Consider the following 27273-nt stretch of genomic DNA (forward strand, 5'->3'; position numbering starts at 1 on the left):
GTTTTATGCTGTATATACATTTGTGTTTTATTTTTATTTAATTTTTTTTACTGGAGTATAGTTGCTTTACAATGTTGTTAGTTTCTGCTGTAAGCAAAGTGAACCAGCTATATGTATACATGTGTGCCTATGTGTGCTAAGTTGCTTCAGTTGTGTCCAGCTCTTTGTGAACCTATGGACCATAGCCCGCCGGGCTCCTTTGCCCATGGGATTCTCCAGGCAAGAATACTGGAGTAGGTTGCCATGCCCTCCTCAGGGGAATTTCCAGACCCAGGGACTGAGCCCATGTCTCTTACGTCTCATGCATTAGCAGGCAGGCTCTCTACCACTAGTGCCACTTGGGAAGCCCATACATGTAATATATCCCCTCTTTATTGTACTTCCTACCCCATTCAAGTCAGCACAGAGCACTGAGTAGAGTTCCCTGTGCTGAAAGTGAAAGTTTCTCAGTTGGGTCTGACTCTTTGCGACCGCATGGATTTTACAGTCCATGGACCTCTCCAGGCCAGAATACTGGAGTGGGTAGGCTTGGATCTTCCCAACCCAGGGATCGAAACCATGTCTCCTGCATCGCAGGCAGATTCTTTACCAGCTGAGCCACAAGGGAAGCCCAAGAATACTGGAGTGGGTAGCCTATCCCTTCTCCAGTGGATCTTCCTGATCCAGGAATCAAACTGGGGTCTCCTGCATTGCAGGTGGATTTTTTATCAACTGAGCTATTAGGGACTATACAGCAGGTTCTCACTAGTTATCTATTTTATACATAGTATCAACAGTGTATATGTGTCAATCCCAATCTTCTAATTCATCCCCCTCCCCCCACACTGTGGTAACTATAAGCTTGTTTTCTACACCTGTGACTCTATTTGTGCTTTGCCAATAAGTTCATCTGTACCACTTTTCTAGATTCCACATATAAGTGATATTATATGGTATTTACTTTTCCCTTTCTAACTTACTTCAGTCAGTGTGAGTCTCTAGATCTACCCATGTTGCTGCAAATGGCATTATTTCTTTTTTCAATATTGAAAATATTCCATTGTATATATGTACCACATATACATATATACAATGGCTGAGTAATATTCCATTACATATATGGACCACATCTTTATCCATTCCTCTGTTGGTGGACATTTAGGTTGCTTCCATGTCCTGGCATTGTAAATAGTGCTGCAAGGAATATTGGGATGCATGTATCCTTTTAAATTATGGTTTTCTCCAGATATATGCCCAGGAGTGAGATGGCTGGGTCATATGGAGACTTGGGGGCTTCCCTGATAGCTCAACTGGTAAAGAATCCGCCTGCAGTGCAGGAGACCTGGGTTCGATCCCTGGGTTGGGAAGATCCCCTGGAGAAGGGAAATGCTATCCACTCCAGTATTCTGGCCTGGACAGTCCATGGGGTCACAAAGAGTCAGACACAACTGAGGGACTTTCACTTCTGGGGGGTCTTCCCTGGTAGCTCAGTTGGTAAAGAATCCTCCTGCAGTGCAGGAAACCCCTGTTGGATTCCTGGGTAGGGAAGATCCACTGGAGAAGGGAAAAAGTTACCCACTCCAGTATTCTGGCCTGGAGAACTAGTCCATGGGGTTGCAAAGAGTTGGAGCAGACAGAGTGACTTTCATTTTCATTTGGGCTTCCCCTGTGGCTCAGCTGGTAAAGAATCCACCTGCAATGGAGGAGACCTTGGTCCGACCCCTGGGTTAGGAAGATCCCCTGGAGAAGGGAAATGCTTGAAGAATTCCACAAAATGTATAGTCCATGGGGTCACAAAGAGTCAGATACGACTGAGGGACATTCACTTTTGGGGGTTCTTCCCTGGTAGCTCAGTTGGTAAAGAACCCTCCTGCAATGCAGGAGACCCCGGTTTGATTCCTGGGTGGGGAAGATCTGCTGGAGAAGGGATAAGGCTACCCACTCCAGTATTCTGGGGCTTGCCTTGTGGCTCAGCTGGTGAAGAATCCGTCTGCATTGCGGGAGACCTGGGTTCAATCCCTGGGTTGGGAAGATCCCCTGGAGAAGGGAGCCCACTCCAGTGTTCTGGCCTGGAGAATTCCATGGTCTGTGTGGTCCATGGGGTTGCAGAGTCAGACATGACTGAGTGACTTTTCCTTGGATCTTCCCTGTAGCTCAGAAGGTAAAGAATCTGCCTTCAATGCAGGAGACCTGGGTTCTATCCCTGGGTTGGGAAGATCTCCTGGAGAAGGGAATGGCAACTCACTCCAGCATTCTTGCCTGGAGAATCCCATGGACAGAGGAGCCTGGCGGGCCACAGTCCGTGGTGTCGCACAGAGTCGGACACGACTGAGAGACTAACACAACTACACGGAGACTCTACTTTAGTTTTTTAAGGAACCTCCATAGTGGCTGTGCAGGCACTTTCGAATCATGAGCTTTGAATTTCATTGTTTGAATGTTTATTGCCCCTAAGTTCATTTTAGATTATTATTTTTAAAGTTGCCATAGAATTTTGAAGTTACATTTAACAATGGCAACACCAGCCCTGCTTGCTACAGTAGTTAGGGTATCAGAGAGACTTTGTGTGCAAGTGTCTGTATTTATTTTACCCCAGAAATCTACTTTCAGGGAGCTGACACCCATATGAAGATGTTCCTTTCAAACATTTTTGAATTTTCTTCTGGTAGAAATAGTGTACATGGGCTAAAGTTATTGATTTGTGTTTGCTAGTTTATTTAAAAAGATTTGGCCAGTAGATCCACCAGGTAAAGTCCCTACATAGCAAACACATTTTGTCTTTGTTTGGTACTTTGACAATGAAACTCAGAAGGTTAGAATTTTTGCTCAGCTCAGCAGCTGGAATAAAAAGATACTATCTGAAAACACTGCTTTCTGAACCGAATTCTAATGATTTCACTGTCCTTTCCAAACTTGATGATGTGCTTTTAGGGGAAATGTGTCTGCAAGTCTGGAGGACACAGCCCTTAAAATTAAGCCTTACCTAATCACCAATTACCAATGAAATATTCTTGGAGCTTTCTTGAAATTTCTGTTGTTGTTCTAGAGGGAAAGTTTATGTTGACACGTTAGCTGTAAATGTAAGGTTTATTCATCAGAAGTGTTATAATTTAGCCATGGATAGCAACAAATCACCCAGTGGTTCCATAAAAGCATCTTGCATTTCTTAGACTCCTGTAGTTAGATAGTATAGTATTAGTACAGTCATTCAGTCCTGTCTGACTCTTTGCGACCCCGTGGACTGTAGCCCTCCAGCTTCCTCTGTCCATGGGATTCTCCAAGCAAGAATACTGGAGTGAGTATCCCTTGCTTCTCCAGGAGATCTTCTGAATCCAGGGATTGAACCTGGGTCTCCTGCACTGCAAGGTGGATTTTTTTACTGTCTGAGCGATCAAGGAAACGCAGTAGTTAGATATCCTGTTTGTAATTAGGTAAAAATGAAAACTGACCTTTATCCTTGAGAATAAATAGTGCTAAACACATGAAGAACAGATTTATGATTCACACAAGCCTAAATAGAATTTAAGAGAACTGAACTCTGCTTCTTCTTGGGAGCTATCATCTTCTCTCCCTGTCAGCACAGATTTAACAAAATACCCAATGTATCCCAACATGATTTCAATTGTGCATTCATAGAAGATTCCAGTGTGACAAGCTGCCGAGCAAAGTAGATATCTAGTTCAATCCATCACCTATTAAAATCCTGCCAGCGTCATGGTGAAATTTCAGAGTTTAGGAAAGAAACCTTGCACCAGCAATCAGCAGTATGTGCCTGATGGCATCGGCAACGTCAGCAAAAAGTGCGTTCCTGATTTCATCTCGCAGTGTTCTCTTTCAGTGAACAAAAAATAAAGTGCAAATGAAACTGCTCTCGCTGTCATCGGCAGGATTTGACCCGATCTAGTCCCAGAGTCCAACACACAGACAGAGAACGGTTTCCTTGCAGAAACACCAGGACGAGAGAGCATCCAGGCAAGGAAAGTTTTAGCCCCTTTTCCTTAAAAGTGAAAAGTTTCTCAGAGTCTTTCTTCTAAAGTTACGAAAGGGTACATTGAACACAGCTCAGAAATGTCAGTCTCTGAAGAAGAAAGCCTAAGCCAGCTATAGCTTTACACTCAGGATTTCTGTCGGTCTCTCATCCCTTCTTTCCATCAGTTCACGTCTCCCTTACAGATCATTACCCTCCCAGGTAGGAAAAGACCAGAGGCACCGTGATCTGGGTTAAGACTCGACCGAAGCACTGGCTTCAGATACGAGCCTGGCTGAGACCTTGGGGCTGGCGAGTCAAGCCTACACAGAGCCTGCAGGACTCCGGCTGCAGTGCAGGGGTCTGTGAGCTCATCACGATGGGGGAAGCCTGTCTTTACCCTACGTACAGAGACCTTATCTGTGAGGGTTTCGCAAAATCGTGGAAGCGGACAGGTGAAGGGAGAAAAGTTGTAAACAAATCATTATTATGGGCAACCTAAGGGAGATGTGTAGCTATTCACACCTTGAATTTATTTGTAAAGTAGGTTCCAGTGACTGCCACACAAGAGGTAACCCAATAGGCCTTTAATTCTTATTTTCATTACTTGTATTTATTTTTATTATAGGTGTTGAAAGATTCAGCAAGTAAATCAGAGAAGCACCAATCTAAGTGATTCATCTTATTTATAGCCACAGAGGCTACCTCCACCAAACTCATTAGTAAAGTGTGCAAAATGAGCAGGATAAATGAGGTAGACATGGCTGATTATTGCTTTTTCTCCAGTTCTTCCTGTATCAACACTCATTTTACATAATTGGCCTAATCTAAAGCAGAATTTGCAGTCATCTACTCATATAACTGAGTAATGATAACAGTAATTTATTGAGTGTTTGATATTTCTTGGGTGCTATTTTAAGAGCTTTAAAGCATTACTTCATTTAATCAACTGAAAGCATTATAATTTAGCTGTGATTGTGTCCATATTACAGACAAGAAAACTGGCTCAGGAAGTTTGACTGCCCAAAGTCCTAGATCAGAAAGGATTTCCTCTCCCAAAGAGCCTAACCAAGAATCCACGCTATTAATCACCAAGTCATCCATTCTTTCTCTTCACATCCAGGTGAATTTATTTCTTTGCCCTAGATCATCACCTACGTATTTTTATGTTTTAATATTACAGAGCAATTAATTTAAACAACCCCACTCTGATAATAAAACCAAGATCAGTTGCATCAAGGTTCTTCATACAATAAAACAAACAACAAAACTGTTTTAAGGAAACAACTGATGGTACAAGTAATGTGTTTCCAAAATGCTGTTTAGCCAGTGTTTCCAAGTTAAAAACAACAAAGTGGTGGGTGGCCCAGTGCCACTCCTGTTCCCAGGAAATCTGTCCCAGGCACAAGAGTTACATTTTAAACCAGAGGTCCCTAACCTCCAGGATCTAATGCCTGATGATCTGAGATGGAATTGATGTAATAATAATGGAAATAAATTGCACAATAAATGTAATGCCCTTGAATCAGCCTGAAGCCATCCCCTGCCCCACTGGTTTGTGGAAAGATTATCTTCCACAAACCAGTCCCTGGTGCCAGAAGGTTGAGAACTGTGGTCTTAGACAGGGTGACTTAAGCTTAAGCATCATACAGAGTCTAACCAGGGGGAGGGGTAACAGGGGGCAGCGGCCATGGCAAGAAAATGTCACAGGGACAAATGCACACACACACGCACACACACACACAGGCACACACACGCACACACACACGCACACACACACGCACAAGCGCGCACGCACACATGCACACACATGCACACACACACGTGCACACACACATGCACACACACACGCACACACACACGTGCACACACACAGGCACACACGCACACGTGCACACACACACACATGCACACACACGTGCACACACACGTGCACACACACATGCACACACACATGCACACACACGTGCACACACACGCACACGCACGCACACGCACACGTGCACACACACGTGCACACGCACACGTGCACACACACGTGCACACACACGCACGTGCACACACACACGCACACGTGCACACACACACGTGCACACACGCGCACACGCACACGTGCACACACACGCACACACACACGTGCACACACACGCACACACACACGTGCACACACACACGTGCACACACACACAACTACTGCTGGGGAGAAAGATACTAGAAATAATATACCCCAAAATGGGTGAAGCTGGAAGCTGGGGTAGGGGGGAGGAGGAGGTGCTCATGAAACACTTTGCTAGGGTCCTGAATGACAGTTGAAATAAAACACAAATGTCTTCCCTTTTCCTCACAGTTTTGCAAGTATTGTAGAATCATACACCTCTGGTATCTGAATGAAAAATTCAGGTTTTGCCAGATATGCATTCCTTGAGGTCGTAATGAGATGATGCTTGACCTCCACATGAGGACCAAGCTAGCCTCTGTACTCTCTAAACACATACACATTATTTCCTTAGAAGGTAGTTGCTTCCTTCTAGAAAGTCTCTTTAGAACTTGGCAAGGCTTCTTCCCTCTTCCTGTGTTGGCCCAGTATGTGCTATATGTTGGTCTGGCAGCTTCTATTGGATTCTACCTGATGACTTGGACAGAAAAGAACAGCCTGGCTGGATTCCTTGCCTGTAGGTCTGATTTCCACAACACAGACCAGATGAACTCACAAAGCCCCCAAGGTAGGCAAATAAGAGTAAACAGGGATATTTGCAAAATAGGGTCTAAAGTTCTGTTGTCAGAAGCTACATATACTTTATTTTTCAAATACAAAGAAAACTATCAAAACAGTATGAGCAACATGGAATGCTCCTTTAAAAAAGAAAACTGGAGAAAGCTCAATTATGAAAGCCAGGTGCTGTGATCTTTTGAGTCCATGAAATGGATGCCTGTGTATGTAACTCCCTGTTTTTGATATGCACGACTTTATTTATATTTAGCTTTGAAAAGAGTTAAAATGTAGCATTGCTTCTTCTTTGTACGGCCAATACATTCACTAATAAGGATTAATGACCACAATAGGTATAACATGTCATACTTTAAACATTGTTTTCGTATATTCTCTTGGCTTTGATCCTTCCCAAAGCCATGTTAAGTATAGCGACAGAAGAGGAAACCAAGTTCCAGATTTGAACAGAGCCAGGAGAGGACGCCAGAGACCCTGTCACACAACTTCCCACTGGGGACCTTTCCCCTCCTCCAAACTCTCATGAGTGTATCGTTCTAGAAATCTTCCTGTCCTCTTCTTTTCAAGAGCTAGAAAACATGCAAGAACTTGACATAGATACACGGAGTCACTCGCCTTCAGCCTGTATTCTAATGGAATTCTAATAGTTTTCCTTTGGGACAAATATCATATTGTAGCACAGAATGGAAAAAGCTAGCTAGTAGAACATAGTTTGATTATTTGGGGAAGAAACTTTCCACTACAGAAGAGAATAACCCTTTTAGTTAACATAAAAGTCATCTACCAACCTTACTATCTACTATCTAGCCACACCTATTAGTCGATGAATACCTTCCTATTTCAAATATGTTGCTTTGAGTCAACACTGAGCCATGATTCGCAAACTCGTTCCCAAAGCATCCAAAGAAAAGAAAGCATAACAGAAGGAGATGGACAACAGAAAGGCTTTCCTCCTATAATGGATTTAACTGTCCAGAGCACACAGAACTACCTGCAGACCTTCCCTCTTCATAACAAATGGCAGACGTCAACGTGAGAGGCTGATTGCTATTTCTTCCAATCAAGTTGATTCTCTCCCTCCTCCCTCTCTCTTCCTCTCTCAATTCTCTTTCTCTCCATCACTGTCACTATCTCTGTCTGTTGTACATGCTTTTGTAGAATTTCAGGAACAGCTTTGTATCTGGAAAATAAGGCTGCCAGGAAAAGGCATGGAATAGAACAAAAGCTTTACCCCAGAGCTTCTACACGTTACAAAAGCTTGCACTCAGATAATAGAAACAGCGAGCCTCAGGTGACTGAGAACACTTACTGTTGGTTGCATAACGTATGGCGGATGAGGCATCCATGAAGTACTCTGGACCTATGCATCAAACAGCATTTATTAGCACAAAGCAATCACAGAGAGAACTCGGTTCTTGCGTTCAGTGGAGTCGCACTAGGTCATAAGAAAGTGGAGTCCATCTGACTTACAGCAAATCAGTGCTCAAAACTAAGGATAGAAAGGAAACTCTTGGACCCGATTCATTTGGTCCCTGAAACTTGGTAAAATGAAAGCAAATTCCTACTTCACTGGAGATGGCGGTAATGCCCACATGGGCCAGGCTGGTATTGGACATGAAAATCTTAGGAGGCTCCAGGGATCTCTTGTTTGGAGGTCAACATGCTGGAAGACCCAGGTGAATAAAGAAGGAAGCATTACTTAGCATAATTGCTAAGACTTCCTTTTTTTCTGTCATTGGTTCTAACCTCAAATTCTCAAGTGATCCCATCTTGGAAATTAATCCAAGTGGTGAAAGTTGGGGAATGAATTAGAGAGATCAACCAGAAATTTGGGGGAATGTTTTGGGTTAAACCCAAGTTAAGTAAGTCTGTGATTTTTCTCTCTTGTAGTAATTGGTATGGTTACTAAAAATGACTGTATGAACCAGGAAAATGTTCTGAATGTTTCCATCAGCCAAATGAGAAAGTCAGCTTCTAAGAGCTGATTGTGACATAGATAGCCCTGAAGATTTTGGTTTCAATAGAATCACATCAATGAGACTGCCAATGAACTTTAGACCAAAAAAAAAAAAAAAAAGTGGTGAAAAGCAAGAATCAACAACGTAGGAAATTGCTCTAATTCTTTTTTGAGAAAAGAGAGCTGGAGTTAAATTCCACTATGGGCCCTCCCAAGTGAAATGACAGCTCTGTGGAGATTCTATTCATGACACCAAAGTGCTCTACAATGGAGCTCAGTGGGTGGTCTTGGCTGAAACAGAGGCCAAGATTTGAAAAAAAAAATGGGTAAAAAAACCAAAAAGCACACATTACAACCAGGCAGGCCTGTAGGAAGAACAAAAACTGAACAGCATCTGCACTTAGCCTCATGGGTCCCCAGGAAAGGCATTTAAGAAATCAGCCATCCAGAGACCCTCTAATGCAATTCACACAAAAGTCTGTTCCACTCACCCACTGACATGTATCAAGAATCTAAGTGCAGACACAGAATGAAAGTGATCTGCTTCGGAGGGAGAGGGGTCTGTTAAGGAAAAATGTGCATACTCTCAAGCCGGATGCTCTGACAGTGGGGATTTCCTGACATGACATAGATAGGTAGTGGATGAAGAACGTGAAACTTCACTGAATTCGGAGCAATCAGCAACATCACAACCCCCACCCCAAACCCCCACGCCCACCCCCACCATATGCATGATATAAGGAAACACACAGGCACACACTCTGGCTACCTCCAAAGCTGTAACAATGCCACTGGACCAGCTAGATAGCATTCATAGGCAACTTTGTTTCTAATTAGAATTAGAAGAACTGTCTAAAGAACTACATGAGGTAAAGAGAAGGAGGGAGAAATATTTGTGATAACTCAAAGGAATAAGATAGGGCGCCCTGTTTGAGGGGAAGGATGGCTATTTCTTTCCACCTGCACGATTAACGCTAACTGGCGACAACGTCTGGTTTAGGACACACACTGAGTCTCAGGTTTTCTTGTGCTTCAACATGTGGAACCCCTGAGGTCTCTTCTGACCTCTTTGGACGTGAGAATGAAGTCAGAGGAGGAAGTAGGAATTACTTTTACCCCTTTGATAATTTTCCCTATTTCTTGGAGCCAATGATTTAGCATCCATCCATGTAGCTTTCCATGGATACACAGAACGACTGTGACAAATGACAAGGATCCAGTATCCCAAAGGGGGTGCAAGGAGTTGCCAGAAATGTGTTCTCAGAAAAGATACACTAGGGAACTGTGACAACCAAAATCATAGACAGCACACAAAGTAACGTCTCAGTGGTGAGAAAGCTGTACTAAGGTTGGCAGAAAAGTAGCAAAGTCATGAAAACTCAGCAGGCAGAATGGAAGCACAGTGGATTTTTATAATTCAGTGAAACAGATGCAAACAAGCTCTTGAAAGTGTAGGCTCAGTGGGTAGTTTGAATATTATGACATTAAGATGGGACTAAAGGGAAGACAACTTAAAAATTCTACTGTGTCCTTTTTGACTTGAGATAGTCTATTTTTGGCAAGAAAGGTCTCTCGGGACGTGCACGTAAATCAGACATACCTGGTATGTGGAGACAGGGGAAGCAGCAATGAATGGCGTGATGGATGTCTGTGGAATCATGCGGTTGGTTGCAATACTGTACGGTGAAGAATAAAATCTGCAAACAGAAAAAAAAAAAAAAGATTCATAGATTTGTGACACTAACGCACACCTGGCTGCTAACCAAATGCTACCACGCGTGTCTGAAGAAGGTTGACTTCCACCCTCGTGTCACCCATTCACTGTTAACAGAAGCGGACAAGAGACTGATGGTCTTTGATTCCACTAAGAAATAAACTGTTCTAAACAAAATGACAACTTTGAGTCCTCTTATAAAATTGGCCACGCAGAAATCTCTTAGGCCAGGTGAGTGTAATAGAATGTTTAATCAACAGGGGAGAGAAGCTGTGGGTCTTGTTTTTGTTTGTTTGTTTTAAGGCAACACTATTATAAAGCTCCTTGAAAAAAAGGTGAATTGGTAGCACCAAGCTTTATGAAAGTGGCTGGTGCTACACAGACATAATTACATTTATTTCTTCATTCAAGAAAGAGGATCAGCTTCCAGACAGTTCTGGATAATTTATGCTAGTCCATGCCCTTAGGCAAAAACTAACCTAAGTACTTTCTCCATGAAAAGAAAAGGACAATTTGTGGACAGTTTGGGTCAAGGTGAAGATAGGAATCTTTTCTGAATTTAATCAAGGCACTGAAGGAGGTTCTGGACCTATGTGATATTCTCCTGTAGACTCTAAAAAGCACTGTGTTTTCTAGTTCTCCAGGGCCCCTCCAGTGAACAAGTATAGAAAAACACTGGGCAAGATCATGTGTGGGTACGTGCTCAGTTGCTCAGTCCTGTCCAACTCTTTGCAATGCTATGGACTGTAGCCCAGTCCATGGACAGCCTCCTCTGTTCATGTAACTTTCCAGGCAAGAATACTGGAGTGGGTTGCCATTTCCTCCTCCAGGGGATCTTCCCAATCCAGGGATCAAACCCATGTCTCCTGCATTGGCAGGAAGGTTCTTTACCATTGTGCCACCTGGGAAGCCTGGGCAAGAGCAGAGCTCCACAAATCAGAGGAGGGATGATTCTTCTGGATATCTATTGAAGGATAGATTTAACAGAGATTGAGGACTTCCCTGGTGGCACAGACTGTAGTCTGCCTGCAATGCAGGAGACCTGAGTTTGATCCTTGGGTCAGGAGGATCCCCTGGAGAAGGAAAGGGTTACCCGCTCCAGTGCCCTAGCCTGGAGAGTTTCATGGAGAGAGGAGCCTGGTGGGCTGCAGTCATGAGTTCACAAAAAGTTGGACACCAGTGAGCGACTAAAATTTTCACTACTTTCAAGGGTATTGAAAACACTGACACTCCATCTCCACTCAGTCTATATCCTGGAGCCCATAAGTTACCTAATGCTCAGATTCCTCAGAAGAATTTTAAATCATGTTTCCTTCTTCATATCTCACTGGTAAGGGAAATTCTAGAGTGACTAACCACTGAACACGCACACAAAACCAGATTGCCTGTGATGGACTATTTCCCTGTTACGAGGATAGATTGGAAAAATGCCTATTAGGGATCATGGAATCATTGTTTTCATTTTGCCATACTCTTCAGTTCAGTTCCGCTCAGTCGCTCACTCGTGTCTGACTCTGCGACCCCACGGACTGCAGCACGCCAGGCCTCCCTGTCCATCACCAACTCCTGGAATTTACCCAAACTCATGTCCAATGAGTTGGTGATGCCATCCAACCATCTCATCCTCTGTCATCCCCTTCTCCTCCTTCCCTCAGTCTTTCCCAGCATCAGGGTCTTTTCAAATGAGTCAGCTCTTTGCATCAGGTGGCCAAAGTATTGGAGTTTCAGCTTCAACATCAGTCCTTCCAATGAATACCCAGGACTGATCTCCTTTAAGATGTACTGGTTGGATCTCCTTGAAGTCCAAGGGACTCTCAAGAGTCTTCTCCAACACCACAATTCAAAAGCATCAATTCTTCAGCGTTCAGCTTTCTTTACAGTCCAACTCTCACATGCATACATGACTACTGGAAAAACCATAGCTTTGACTAGATGGACCTTTGTTGACAAAGTAATGCTTCTGCTTTTTAATATGCTGTCTAGTTTGGTCATAACTTTCCTTCCAAGGAGTAAGCGTCTTTTAATTTCACAGCTTCAGTCACCAACTGCTGTGATTTTGGAGCCCAGAAAAACAAAGTCAGCCACTGTTTTCCCATCTATTTCCCATGAAGTGATGGAACCAGATGCCATGATCTTAGTTTTCTGAATGTTGAGCTTTAAAAAGCCAACTTTTTCACTCTCTTCTTTCAGTTTCATCAAGAGGCTCTTTTGTTCTTCTTTCCTTTCTGCCATAAGGGTAGTGTTATCTGCATATCTGAGGTTATTGATATTTCTCCCGGCAATCTTGATTCCAGCTTGTGCTTTATCCAGCCCAGCATTTCTCATGATGTACTCTGCATAGAAGTTAAATAAGCAGGGTGACAATATACAGCCTTGACATACTCCTTTTCCTATTTGGAACCAGTCTGTTGTTCCATGTCCAGTTCTAACTGTTGCTTCCTGACATGCATACAGGTTTCTCAAGAGGCAGGTCAGGTGGTCTGGTATTCCCATCTCTTTCAAAATTTTCAACAGTTTATTGTGAGCCATACAATCAAAGGCTTTGCCATAATCAATAAAACAGAAATAGATGTTTTTTCTGGAACTCTCTTCCTTTTTCCATGATCCAGCAGATGTTGGCAATTTGATCTCTGGTTCCTCTGCCTTTTCTAAAACCAGCTTGAACATCTGGAAGTTCTCGGTTCACGTATTGCTGAAGCCTGGCTTGGAGAATTTTGAGCATTACTTTTCTAGTGTGAGAGATGAGTGCAATTGTTCAGTAGTTTGAGCATTCTTTGGCATTGCCTTTCTTTGGGATTGGAATGAAAACTGACCTTTTCCAGTTCCGTGGCCACTGCTGAATTTTCCACATTTGCTGGTATAATGAGTGCAGCACTTTCACAGCATCATCTTTCAGGATTTGAAATAGCTCAACTGGAATTCCATGACCCCCACTAGCTTTGTTCATTAGTGATGCTTCCTAAGGCCCACTTGACTTCACATTCCAGGATGTCTGGCTCTAGGTGAGTGATCACACCGTCGTGATTATCTGGGTTGTGAAGATCTTTTTTTATTTAGTTCTTCTGTGTATTCTTGCCACCTCTTCTTAATATCTCTGCTTCTGTTAGGTCCATACCATTTCTGTCCTTTACTGAGCCCATCTTTGCATGAAATGTTCCCTTGGCATCGCAAAGTCAATTGAATTACTACTTCTAGTTTATTTTCTCTTCTTTTTAAACATAGTTTATGACTGAGGTTGGAATTTTGGAGACAAAAGCTTCCTCATCTCTCAGAAGTCTCTGATGTTTTGAATAGAGAATCTCATGAGTCACCTTTCTAAAGAAGCATTCCACCAGAACCCTGCTGAGTGTAGGGGGGCTAGATTTCAATGTTTCCAGGGTTCAAAGAGTAAATTCTTTAAGCTTAGATTCTATACAAGTCTCCAAGCAAGGATTATAGAACTAGAGTGTTAAATTCATCTAGTTTTCAACAAGGATTATAAGGTTAGGGTCTTTTGGTTAAAAAAATGTAGTTGAAAAAATTACTCCCTTACCCATTGTATTCTCCTTACTATCCATTCCTACATCTACCACATCTCTAAATCTGCTCTTGTGTAGTTCAGGAAAAATGAATTATGACTATGTCATGTACCTATTAGAATGATCTAATTTAAAAAAAAAAGGCAATCAGAGCTGTCACAGAATTAGAGAAGGTGGAATTCTCTTTCCTTGTTGGTGGAAATAGAGAATTGTCCTGCCCTTTTAGAAAACAGCTTGGCAGTTTCATATAAAGCTAAAATATACATAGCATATAACTGAAAAATCCCACTGATATATAGCAACTAAAGATAAATGAAAACTTGAGTTCACACAAAAACCTTGATGCAATTATTTACAGCAGCTTTGATACTTGCTGAAAACTGGAAACCAGCCAAATATCCTTCAACTGAACTGATAAACAATGTATAGTCCATCCATACACTGGGAGGCGACTAAACAATTAAAATGAAAGAAACACTGGTATGTTTAACATGGTGAATCTTGAATGGATTATGCTGAATGAGAGATCTCAGACTCAAAAGACTTTATATTTTATATCTATTTGTATAGCGGTATGGAAAATGAAAAACCTATACATTGCAAAACCAAATAATGGATGCCAAAGGCTGGGCTTAAGGGGGGAGTCTGACCACAGAGATGCATGAGGGAATTCTGGGACATGATGTGACTGTTCTGTTTCTTCGTTGCTTCAGTGTGTGCTTTCTAGACCTCATAAAATTGTACCCTAGTATGAGTGTATATAAATATATATACATATATACTTTTAACAAATCTGACTTTTAAAAAGACAATTACTATGCAGGAAAACATCTATTCTTCCACTTTAAAAAAACTTTATTGAAGGATTTACTATGTGTACCAAAGATGGGTAAGGCATTCATTTGATTTTCTCTCTTTAACCACTTAACTTGAATGTCCTTTGTACATTAACCAGCCTAAAGCCAGCCAATGGCTTTCCACTGCAATGAGAACAAAGTCTGAATTCCTGGTATCGACTATTGCTAGCACAGTAAGGCTACTGTCCATCTCTCTTCCTTGAGCCAACTAGGATCCACCCAACCACAATGACCTTCCATCACATGAGCCTGTCATTCTCATCTTGGGCCACTGACCTTACAATTCTCTTTACCTGGTATGCTTATTTCCCCAAATCTCGCTATAACAACCTCTTTTTCATTAGTGATTTCACTCAACTTTCCCTTCTTCTGAGAGTTCTATAGCTAAAGTAGCAACAACCATCTCTGCCCCAATTGTTCTCTGTTCCTTTCCTTGACTTCATTTTTGGTTTTCCCCATTGGCATTATCACTATTTGAAGTAGCCTTTAAAAAATGTCTTTATATATATAGATGCTATGTGCTGAATGTGTGTCCCTTTAAAATTCATATGTTGAAGTCCTAACTCCCAGAGTGGCTGTATGTGGAGATGGGGCCTCAAGGAAGAAAGTAACATTAAATGAGCTCATGAGGGTGGGGCCCTAACCTCCCAGGGTTAGTGTCCTTATAAGAAGCGATGCTCCAGAGATTTCCCTCTCTCTCCACACACGCACACAGGGGAAACGCCATGTGAGGACACAGTGAGAAAACAGCCTTGTAAAAGCCAGGAAAACAGTCCTCACCCCAGACTTAGTCAGCAGGGTCTTGATCGTGGACTTCCAGCCTCCAGAACCGTGAGGAGATATATTTCAGTTGTTTGAACCCATACGATCAATGGCTTTTTTTTTTTTCTTTAACAGCAGTTGAGCTGACTAATGGAATGCATTAATTGGCTATCTCTCCTTTTAGAATGTTGGCTTCAAGAGAGTTGAGGACAGCTGGATTTTGTTGCCTAGGACAGAACCTGGGGCATAATAAATAGAGGCATACCTCATTTTATTGTGCTTTGCTCTAGTGCACTTCAAAGATACTGTGATTTTTACAAATTGAAGGTTTGTGGTGACTGTGCATTGGGAGATGATGATTAGTGTTTTGAACAATAAGATATTTTTAATTGAGGTATATACATTGTTTTTGTAGACATAATGTTTTGCAAACTAACATTCTACAGCCTAGTCTAAACATAACTTTTATATACCCTTTTAAAATTGTGTGACTCATTTTATTGAGATATTTGCTTTGTTGCAGTGCTCTGGATCTGAACTCACAGTATCTCCAAGGTATATCTATGCTTAATACCTGATGGCTGAATGAATAAATGAGTGCAAAACAGCTTAGGGAGATAAGCAGTGATCATAGTAAAGGATGGCCAATGTCAACTGTGTGGAGACACAGGAGATGCCATCTGTTCAGATAGGAAACTGAGAAGTGAGAACTGAGAAACCTGACTTACATCACAAATCACCTATCTGTACCTCTGTACATCTCAATGAAAGCTTAAACTAATGCCCATTTTCTAGGCATACAGAGAAATTGATAATCAGAGAAAACAGACCTTTTATACAAAAATCATGGTTTACATCTAGAAACACACACACACACACACACACACAAAACCCCTTCAGGTTTTATCTTAGATTTTACTTATGAAGCAGTGAACAGAAAGATTTATGTGGGGCTCATAATGACGTAACAGGCACTCATGACCACTCCACTAACAGCCCTTTTCTCCATGTAGGTTTAACTCCTCTTAGAAACCTAGTCTCAGCCTTGCATACCAAGAGCATAAATCATGCTTCACATTTTAGAGTGGCTGGTTTATTTTGAAAAATGTACTAAGTGGCATATTAAAAATGAAAGCAATAAGGACTGGATGGACAGACAGCATTTACAGTGAACTTTATGGGGGAAAAAGAGAATAGAAACAGAAAAACAGCCAAGTAAATGGATACTAACAAAGTGTGTTTTTGTTCTGTTTGCTCTAATCCTATCTGTCCAACAAGAATGATATTTCATACTCTCCAGCAAGTTCCAATACCGTCTGCCACTCAAATCAGAGAGCTATTTAGAACAAAAAAATGGACTGGAAAGATCAGACTCAGTACACTATCTTGATCCCCTAATTCCGGTATTCTGAAATAAGCTCTCCCCAAGTCCAAACATAAACCAGATGACTTTACAGGAAAGCTTTGCTTAAACCACAGCAAGAGAGGCTGTTATTGCATCTGAGGCTTAAAGTCACCATGTCTAAAGAAAATGCTCCGAGCCGGCCTCCAAAAAGAGAGCTTCAGAATGAGTTTCCCAGTCTCATCACTTGTTCTCAATCCCTGCCATGTATCCTTCATGGCTCACACAGCCTCCACATTTTAAAAGAAGAAGAAAGAAAGAATATCCAAATAAAAACTTCAAGCATAGGCATTCTATTTTGGGGGAACAGGAAAGGTGAAATTGACAGCACTTTAATTTTGTGGTATAATAAGAAAGCTAAGGTCATTTGAAATGTGACTATATTTTTATATCTGGTTATATTAATATATGCATTATGGGCTTCCCAAGTGGCTCAGTCATAAAGAATCTGCCTGCTAACGAAGGAGATGTAGGAGATATAGTTTTGATCCCTAGGTTGGGAATATCCCCTGGAGGAAAAACATGGCAACCCACTATAATATTCTTCCCTGGAAAATCCCATGGAGAGAGGAGTCTGGAGGGTTACAGTCCATGGTGTCACAAAGAGTCGGAAATGGCTGAGCATACACGCATAGGTACATCATGATTTGCAAATGCTATTACAGAAAACTAGGAACGAATTTTTAACTAAACATTTTTTCCAGAAAGAGTTTACTAAGATATTTATTTGACAAAATGCACATAGTAAATTCACAGGTGTGGCAAGTGTTTCTTTTCTACACTGTCCTAAACATAGACAGGAGCTTTCTTCCCAGGACCTAGGGATACTTTTGGTTGTCACTGGGTCAGAGGGCTGCTTCTGGCATCAAGCTGGTAGAGGTCTGGGATGCTGCTAAACACAGGGCAGTTCCCACCAAAAAAAATGATATGATCCAAAATGACACTCATGTCAAGGTTGAGAAGCTTTCCTTGGGAATGTTGACTAGTTACTCTGGAGAGGTTTCATGTGAAAAAATTCCAAATGTCATAGGGTCTGAGAGGTTTAGTTAAGCATGACCTATCTGTAGAATTCTGAGATGGCCTCTGAAAAAAGTCATATTTTTAAGGAACGTAAAGGGTTATGTAGTTTTCTGGCTTTTAAAGCAAGTGGGCTCCAGAAGTCAAGAGAATGGAAGTCTAGGTCACTAACAGGACATTATTTTACCTGAAGAAGAGCCATCTCCAGGGAATTTGGCAGTCAGTAGTGAAATCTTATTTCACTGACAATAAAAATAACATGAATGTATCAATAACCCCAGGGTAGGATTTTTTTTTAACTCTAAAAAATCGCACACAATCGCATATGCACACTGAAATAAACAGTATTGCTTTGCCTTTCATGTCCACGGGCAATTTTGTTGGAATCAGAACCATGAATCCTCGGGGCAACCCTATAGCATAAGATTAATAAGGTACTGGTCACCTTTATTGTGATACCACAGATCTTTCACATTACATTCCTTCCCTAGCGTAATAAGATCTGGTTTCTGTATCACTTAATATCAAATGCCATGTAAAACAGTTGGCAAGCCAAGGCTGTAGAAAACATTTTTCTGGGTCATCCCCGTGCACCAGCCCCAAGCATCCCATATCCTGCATCGAACCTAGTAAAATAAAGTAAAATAATAGTAATAATAATAATAATAAAATAAAAGTGAAAAATATATATATATAAAGAAAACATTTTTTGCCCACATCTCTCCCAAGAATACATTTTATTCAAATCAAACAATCCAAAAGGCATTTACCCAGCAGACCTTAGTGAAAAAGGCATAGGAAAAGATGAGATTTTGACTGGGGAAGGAATTATTTCCCACCTCTTATGCTCATATTTGAAAGTGATGGGATTTCATATTGGACTGTTAAAAAAGCAATAGGCCAGTAGTAATAACACATTATAGAGTTATACCAGATAGCTCTGAAAGAAGAATGAGCATTTATAGTCTCTATAGTCTCCTAAGTTGACCTGCAGTAAAAGAGTACCAAGTGGTTTCCTTTTCCATTGCAACCCAGATACCTCTTCACTGTAACCTTCAAAGCCTTTGACTGAACTGATTTTCTAAAAGCGATCATTTGGGTAGACTCAAGCAGATGACATTACTGACATTTTCTGCCACCTACACTCAAACCGCTCAGAGACACCATGGTCCACATTGACATTTACAAACATTTGCTCTTCATTAGAGAAAAATCAAGCTAAATTTGGGAGTGCTTATTTCAGGTTTATGTTGCTGTATAAACACTGAGGTTATGGAGTTCAGAACATTTAAGAGTTTATACAACTGAGCTACCAGATACCCCAGACACACATCTGAATTTGATACTCAGAAACCCCCATGACAGCACGGTTATAGGATGCTCCAGGATCACAAAATATGTCCTTTTATTAAAAAGAAAAATTGAAGTATACTTGATTTACAACATTGCATTAATTTCTAATGTATAGCATAGTGACTGAGTTATACACACACATTGTTTTCACTACGCTTTTCCATTATGGCTTATCACAGGAGCTATAGCCTCCTATGCTATAGTAGAACTTGTTGTTTTTCCCTTCTATATATAATACTTTGCATCTGCCAACCCCAAACCCCCAGTCTGTCCCTCCCTCCCTTTCCCTCCCCCTTGGCAGCCACATAGACTTTCCATATGATCCAGCAATCCCACTCCTGGACGTATATCTGGAAAAAACTCACACTCAAAAAGATAAACCATGTTCTTTAGATGTGACATGCCACCAAGAGGCCAAGTTCATGTCCCTGCTCCATCAAGAGGCCTTCCACGTCTCTTACTAGAAAGTAACTGCTTTTACTCTGTGGTCCTGTGACATTTATGTTAACTTTTTTTGTGAAAAGAATAGAGAAATATAAACAGTGGAAATAAGTCTCCCTATCACCCCTCCTTCCCAGCGCTCTGTTGGCCCTCCCCAGAGAACGACTGCAACCACGGTCTTCCTTCAGAAATATTTTGTGCATCTGAAAGTAAGACACACACAAAACTCAAAGCACTCTGCTTCCTTCACAATGCTATTGGCATCATATCTAGAATTTGTGTGCGTGTCCATTGTTCCTGATAGGATGGGAACTGTTTTTTCAAATCTGCGTCACCAACATGATTTTATTATTATTTTATTTATTATAAATTTATTCAATTGGAGGCTAATTACTTTACAATATTGTATTGGTTTTGCCATACATCAACATGAATCTGCCACGGGTATACAAGCGTTCCCCATCCTGAACCCCCCTCTCACCTCCCTCCCCGTACCATCCCTCTGGGTCGTTCCAGTGCACCAGCCCCAAGCATCCTTTTAAACAGTACAACAGATACGAAAGAAAAGCAGTTTGTTGAACTGAGTCATCATTAAGCCATCTTTAACAACATTAACTGGATTGGAGTAGGTTGCAACTGTATCTTTGGATATGTTTTTCCTATATCAAATGGGATCAGTTTCTTCTCTACAGCAATAAATATTTATGCCTCTGTTAGCTTACCACTCTCCCCCCAAGTTAGGTTTGCCTACTGGATTGAATGGGCTTCCACGGTGGCACTAGTGGTGAAAGGAAACTGCCTGCCAAAGCAGGAGACATACGAGATGCAGGTTCGATCCCATGGGTCAGGAAGATCCTCTGGAGGAGGGCATGGCAAGCCACACCAGCATTCTTGCCTAGAGAACCCGTGGAGAGAGGAGCCTGGTGGGCTACAAACAGTCCATGGGGTCACAAAGAGTTGTACACAGCTGAAGTGATCTAGCACGCACACAGGCACTGGACTGAATACATGGGTATAAATATGGAATAAATACTTTACTCTGGACATTCATATTCGATCCCTTCATATGCTGAATTTTCTAAATCAGTTTCCACATCTTTAAGAGGTACATGCTGACAATAAGTCAAGAAACAGGATATTGAGGAAACATATGTGTTTATTTTGACACCTTAAACATCCATAGAAATGATTATTTATATGTTGCCATATAAGGCAATTAAAACCGAAAAGACCAAAACATTTAAAAAACTCATGTATATGAAGAAATACCAAGTGAATAAGGTTAATTAGCTACAATTTTGCTGTTTCTTCCATTTCATGATATAAAATTTCACCTTCTTGGTACCAACACAATGCATAATCTGATGCTTCCAAAATTCCACTCTTAACCCAGGACATGAACAACTCATGTGCAGTTTCACTTCTTTGGATGAAACTGGAGGTTGCACTTAAAGATAATCAGATTAGGGTATTACAGGGGAACAGAGCGGCTTGATACCAGGAAGGGGGCTGGTTTACCTAATGCCATTTTGCTGGAGTCAAGCAGATGCCATCAGCAACATTTTCTATTTCTGATTTGGCATTCATAGTACTAAGTTAAACAGCCTGTAAACAAAAATAAGACATGGAACCTGCCTTCAGATTTAATAGTCCATCAGAGTAAGAAATATGATGTCAATAGCTATGTGATAAAAAAGACTGTCACTGTATCATGTACATGTGTGTGCTAAGTCGTTTCAACTGTGTCCAGCTCTTTGCAACCCTGTGGACTGTAGCCTGCCATGCTCCTCTGTCCAGGGGATTCTCCTGGCAAGAATATTGGCGTGGACTGCCATGCCTTCCTCCAGGAGATCATTGCAACCCAGGGATCTAACCCGTGTCTCGTTATTTCTCCCGCATTGGCAGGCGGGTTCTTTACCACCTTTGCCACCTGGGAGGCCCTTGCTGCATCACAGTCGCGAGAAATGCAGTGTAACAGTTGTGTCAGCATTGACAATGGCCGGACTGTGCCACAGGAGGTCCTTTAATCCTTACAACGTCTTATGAAAACTTATTCTTACTGTCATCTCCACTTCACAGAGGGGGAAACTAAAGCACAGACAACTTGCCTACGTGTGGAAAACGACCGAATTTGAATGCACGCCTGGCTCTGGGCGAGCTGGCTCTGGAATCTGCACTTCTAACCACTGTTTACACTGTTTCTCTTATGACTAATTGTGTAATTAGCTCTGCCTGGTATGATTTAATGGTGTTCTCTAAATGAGAGAAATAAAAGGAAAGGAAAGGAAGAAATATCACCATTCTCTGCAGGCAGAGAGAACTTCACGAGCAACAAGACTCTCGGGTTAACATAACATGAGATGCTCGGAGAATCAAAAAAGGTCCAATTCAGTTGCAGGAGCCAAATCATGAAATTCTTCTGGTGCCACTCTGGAAAGTTTGAGTTTTATTCTGCATTTAATAAAGTCCATGTAATACTTTAAGCCAGGCAAATAGATGATTATTTATTACTTTTTGCTTTAAAAAAATATTCAGAAAGCAATGTGAAAATGGTTTGGTACTTAATTATATCAGAGGCAGATAAAAGCTTGGTACAGGTAGGGAATGGAGATTGAATGAACTTGACCAGTGGCAGGGAGACAGCTGGTTTGAAGATGTAGTTCAAAGAGAGATAGAAGAAGTCTTAATGATCAATTTTATCATTAGGAATGTTGTAGGAGAGAAGGCCCAGAGAACTGGAATTATGACTTAAATGGCTTTAGAGTAAACTTTTCAAAAACTGTAAGAAGTAATTTGAGGCTTTTCATTTATTTGGTTTGTATTATGAAGGACTGATGAAGACAAAGCCCTCAGTTGGGGTCAGGACATCCAGGAGCAGCAGCCAGTGCAACGAGACACACAGGTGATGGTTCCCTGCATCTAGTTATAAATTTCAAGTATGAACTCAGGAGTCTTCAGTTCCTAAAAGCAGGAGGAGTGGATGAGAAACAGTATGAGAAAGGGCTCAGACACCAGAGGAGCAGTGCAAGGGGAGGGCAAGGAGGATCAGCAGAGGCTGTGTGTGTGTGTGTGCTAAGCCACTCAGTCATGTCTGATTCTTTGCAACCCCACACCCGTACCTCTTCTTGCGAGCCTCCAGGCAAGAACACTGCAGTGGGTTGCCAGGCCCTCCTCCAGGGATCTTCCTGACCCAGGGATCGAACCCACGTCTCTTACATCTACTGCATTGGCAAGTGGGTACTTTACCACTAGCACCATATAGGAAGCCCAGCAAAGGATAGAGTCATGAAATCCAAGAAAGAAGAAGCTTTCAAGAAGATGTAAATGGTAACAACAACAACAACATCAAAGTCAAATGAGGCAAGATTTCAAACAGCACAAGAAATAAGAAAGTGTCCATTACAATTGACAAATTTAGGGATCCCTGAAGATAGTGGCAGGGAAGATTCCAGTCAAGTCTGAGACCAAAATTCGCACTGTAATAGGCTTAATTAGAGGCAGCGTGCTGGCGCTTCATTCATATCCAGCTCTGTGACTGTGGACGGTAGCCCACCGGGCTCCTCGGTCCATGGTGTTCTCTTGCGAGTCTCCAGGCAAGAACACTGAAGTGGGTGGCCGTGCCCTCCTCCAGGGGATCCTCCTGACCCAGGGATCAAATCCAAGTCTCCTGCAGCTGCTGTACTGCAGGTGGATTCTTTACTGCTGAGCCACTGGGGAAGCCCAGTTAGAGACAATGCAGGAAGACAATGTGTAAAGAATACTGAAACTGTTTACCAGCAAAGAAAAAGCAAAAATAGTGTGGTCACTACAAGTCACGGGCACAAAAAGATTGTCTTGTTTTTTGACTGCATCACATGACATGCATGTGTTCCCTGACCAGGGACTGAACCTCTACCCGCTGCACTGGAAGCATGGAATCTTATGCACTGCACCAGGGAAGTCCAGAAAAGGACAGTTTTGCTTCTGCCCTCTTTATAGGTGGGAGAGACTTGACTTTTACAGGCTGAAAGCAATATTCAGTGGACAAGGCAACATTGAAGACAGGGACTGCTGGGTGATACAAAGTTCTTTATCAGATGATGGTACATAATATCAAGAAGATGGTATCCTGAGCATCTTAACTGCAATTTGCTTCCTGGGGGAAGTGTTCATTGTTGTTACAGTCTAAGTGGGCAGTGGGAGAGGATGAAGCACTTTTGCAACTGTTGAAATAGTTCGAAGGATACAATGTTCTACTGTTAATATAAAGTACACAGAGACAGACATCACAGAGAGGATGCTGGAAGGTGGACGTGTATACCTGCAGTTGACCTCTGTGCAGTGCAGATGGTGAGCTGGGAGGGAGACACAGTCCTCATGGCGTCTAACAGGGCACCACCAAAGTTCAGACTGCGGCTGCTCAGATTACAGGTTGAAACCTCAATTTTTTCTCTTCAGGTTTGTCGTGAGTCACAGTGAAAGTCTGGACACTTAGGTCTTTGGGGAAAGATTCAGACTTTAAATTGTGCATTGGAAAGATGACTGACTAAAGCAAAGCATAAACTCATTCCAGCCCAGGCCTAGGACACTGGGGCACCTCTAATAATTGACCTCGAACCTTGGGCAAGAAGATCTTTATAATATGCGGATATAGGATATATGGTACAGACAGGTGGATGGATTCACATATTTATACACACTTATGCATGTATGCAAACACAAACACTTGCTGACTTTAGCTAATGAACATGTGTTTAATTCAATTATTTCTATTTTCCAGTTGCATATACATTTCTGATTGTAATTACAACTATTTTTACATATATTAGACTCAAGGAACAGGTACTATTAAATTACAAATATAAATTACTTGGTGCATAGTATGTGTTCAATAAATGTCATGCCTTTACACTACACGCCTGTCACTCTCTCTGCGCATATAATGCCATATTCTGTGTCTTTTGAATCAACTATGTTATCTTCTCAGCTATACAGTATAACTCTAGAGGGCTTTATTCTCTGTATCTTTATTTCTTGTCTTTACTTTCTGACCACCATGTTTAGAGTGCCTTGTTGGAAATAAGAGAAGGCTTACTGGATAAATGGAGAGATATCATTACTTTTCGCCCCTAGAGAAGTTTTAATCAACATGAGATGGAGGAATTGATCTCTACCCTAGACTATCTCATCTGTGTTGACTCTTTCGTGGAAGGTAGACCATGAGTTTCTTGAGCCCCTGTTTCACACAGATGCACTGTTTTTCTAAAGCCTATAGAGCATAGTACTGTGCTTGGAAGACTTACTGGATGTTTATTGAGTGACTGAATAAATGACCCTCTAAGCTGACCAAACCAAAAATGGAGTTACATTCCTTCTATCTGCTGGGTTGATCTTAAATGAGACCTTCACTCTGACTAACTCTTTAGAGGCTGAAAGACAGAAAACTGAAAGCCATGGAGAAATCTAAGATAAAAGACTGAGAATAATAATAATAATTAGTCTTCAGTTTGTTGGTCCATTGAAGGATGGCCAAGGTAAAGGAACGAAATTGGAAAGTCAGAAGGAAGTTTCAATCAAAGACTATTCAAAATGACAAAATTTTAAAGATGCTGTATTATGTAGCTTAAGTCTTATTCTTTTCAGAGGAAAAGTTTAGGCTATATATTAATTGTTCTAAGTAAGAGTCTGCAAACTTCCAAATGCTTATTAAAATGGAGTATGAAAATACAATCACCATGTTACTAACTTGATTCTGTGTGTTACCCTTCCTCTGAGAGTCAGAGACAAGCATAGAAGCTTTATAAATGTTGAAAGGAGCCTGGGCACAGGCTATAATTATTACCTAGCAGAAGTGACACTCTAACCCTAGAGAAACACAGACGCTTCTCCCAGACCAGTCTACACTCCTCCGTTCACATCACTCTTTCTCAGGTGAGAGAGGGGGAGAAAGATGGCATATGGACAGAGGCTTTGTAAGCATGAGTGATGCCACTGAAATCAGAGTCACTCACAGGAAGAAAAGAAATTCACTGATGAGAAAGGTTTGATTGACATTTTGGTTTAGAACAAAAAGAAAGATTTGAACATTTTTTCTCCAGTACTGATTTCAGAGTTCAGAGATACCTTAGCAATTAAAACATAGAAAAAGTGATCTACTTACCCATTCTGTATGGCAGCTGTGGGGTCATAGGTCAGGGCCATGCCAGCCTGTATAATGCGGGGAAGAAGGGAGAAAATGGGTCTTAATGTTTTTATGGTAATGTCCAAAGCATTCAGTACACACACAGACTTTTATCTTTACATTCTGTGACTTGTTTACTTATTCCTATATATTTCTCCCCGCCCTTACTGCCAAAACTAGCATTTTTACTACCTGAACACCAGAATCCAACATTGAGTTAGGGAATTTATATTATATATCCAGACAAACCAAAGGACAATGCATTTTGGATGGTCTCCATTTCCACTTCATATGCCATGCACTGTCCAATCTGGTATACTTATAATTTCTCATTCTTTTCAAGAACACCTATTGTATATCTTCAAGCATGGGAAAAAAAAGGTAAGAATGGATCCTGGGGTAAGAATTAAAATAAATGCTACTTAAAATGCGTTCGACCTTTTAGAAGAAAGTGTTAAGAAATATTTGTTTTAAAATAGATTGCATGCCTCAGGGTATGCAGGCAATGAATCCCAGGGTGCTGTCCAACACCTTGCTGGTACCTGTCCCACCCAGGGTGTAGAAAGGGAAGGTCATTTGCATGTGATGAAAACTCTTGGCCTTGTGGCTAACAAGGAGGTAGTTTTGTTTTGTTTCCAAGGTAACACCACCACTGAAAAACTACATTTTTGTAACTGACAGTCATTACAGAAAGGAATATATATCTGACATCTACATTTCCCCTTCACGCATCCCCATCACATCTCATCACCGCAAGGGAAGTGAAAGCCACTCAGTTGTGTCTGATTCTTTGTGACCCCAAGGACTATACAGTCCATGGAATTCTCCAGGCCAGGATACTGGAGTGGATAGCCTTTCCCTTCTCCACAAGGACTCTATGAATAGGCAGAAGAAATATTTTCTCCATTTGATGGATGCAGACATGGAAGCCTGGAGGGGTCAAGTGACTTGTTCAAGGTCACAGGTTTGGAGGTAGAATCAGATTCCAACCCAACTCTTCCACTGGGCATGCCCTTCCACAGCCTTGCTGTGACATTGACTAGGATTTTGCTTGAGCCCCAAGGATCATCTCTCTGTGGCTATGTGGACCCACCACTCTTTATTTTCCAGGACTGTCAGCCTAGTTATCGCTTGTGGGCAGAGACAGATAGGATGAAACTGAAGGCTGACTAGGCTGTCAGGCTGAACATTTGTTTTTCCTTTTTTGAAACTTAAAAGTAAGTTAGTCCAAGATCGATCTCCTGGCTTGATGAAAGTGAAAGTGGAAGTCGCTCAGTCATGTCTGACTCTTTGCAACGCCACGGACTATACAGTCCCTGGAATTCTCCAGGCCACAATACTGGAGTGGGTAGCCGTTCCCTTCCCCAGCGGATCTTCCTGACCCAGGAATTAACCCAGGGCCTCCTGCACTGCAGGCA

At 41.7% G+C, this 27273-nt stretch overlaps 1 protein-coding gene across 10 annotated transcripts in view; it reads right to left on the reverse strand.

Moving 5' to 3' along the window:
* The window catches only part of RBMS3 (RNA binding motif single stranded interacting protein 3), an 820638-nt gene that overhangs the window by 115698 nt on the left and 677667 nt on the right, over positions 1 to 27273 (reverse strand). For 6 of the 10 annotated variants that reach the window (XM_040246332.1, XM_040246336.1, XM_040246333.1 and 3 more), the window contains exons 8-10: positions 25835 to 25881; positions 10232 to 10328; positions 7984 to 8034 (exon numbers count right to left, since the gene is read on the reverse strand). In XM_040246332.1, coding sequence (XP_040102266.1) covers positions 7984 to 8034; positions 10232 to 10328; positions 25835 to 25881 — 195 coding nt within the window. The remainder of the gene's footprint in view (positions 1 to 7983; positions 8035 to 10231; positions 10329 to 25834; positions 25882 to 27273) is intronic. The other 4 variants (XM_040246341.1, XM_040246338.1, XM_040246339.1 and 1 more) reach the window with 1 other exon arrangement.

Source organism: Oryx dammah, unplaced genomic scaffold (genome assembly GCF_014754425.2).
Source record: "Oryx dammah isolate SB20612 unplaced genomic scaffold, SCBI_Odam_1.1 HiC_scaffold_9, whole genome shotgun sequence".
Taxonomy (NCBI): domain Eukaryota; kingdom Metazoa; phylum Chordata; class Mammalia; order Artiodactyla; family Bovidae; genus Oryx; species Oryx dammah.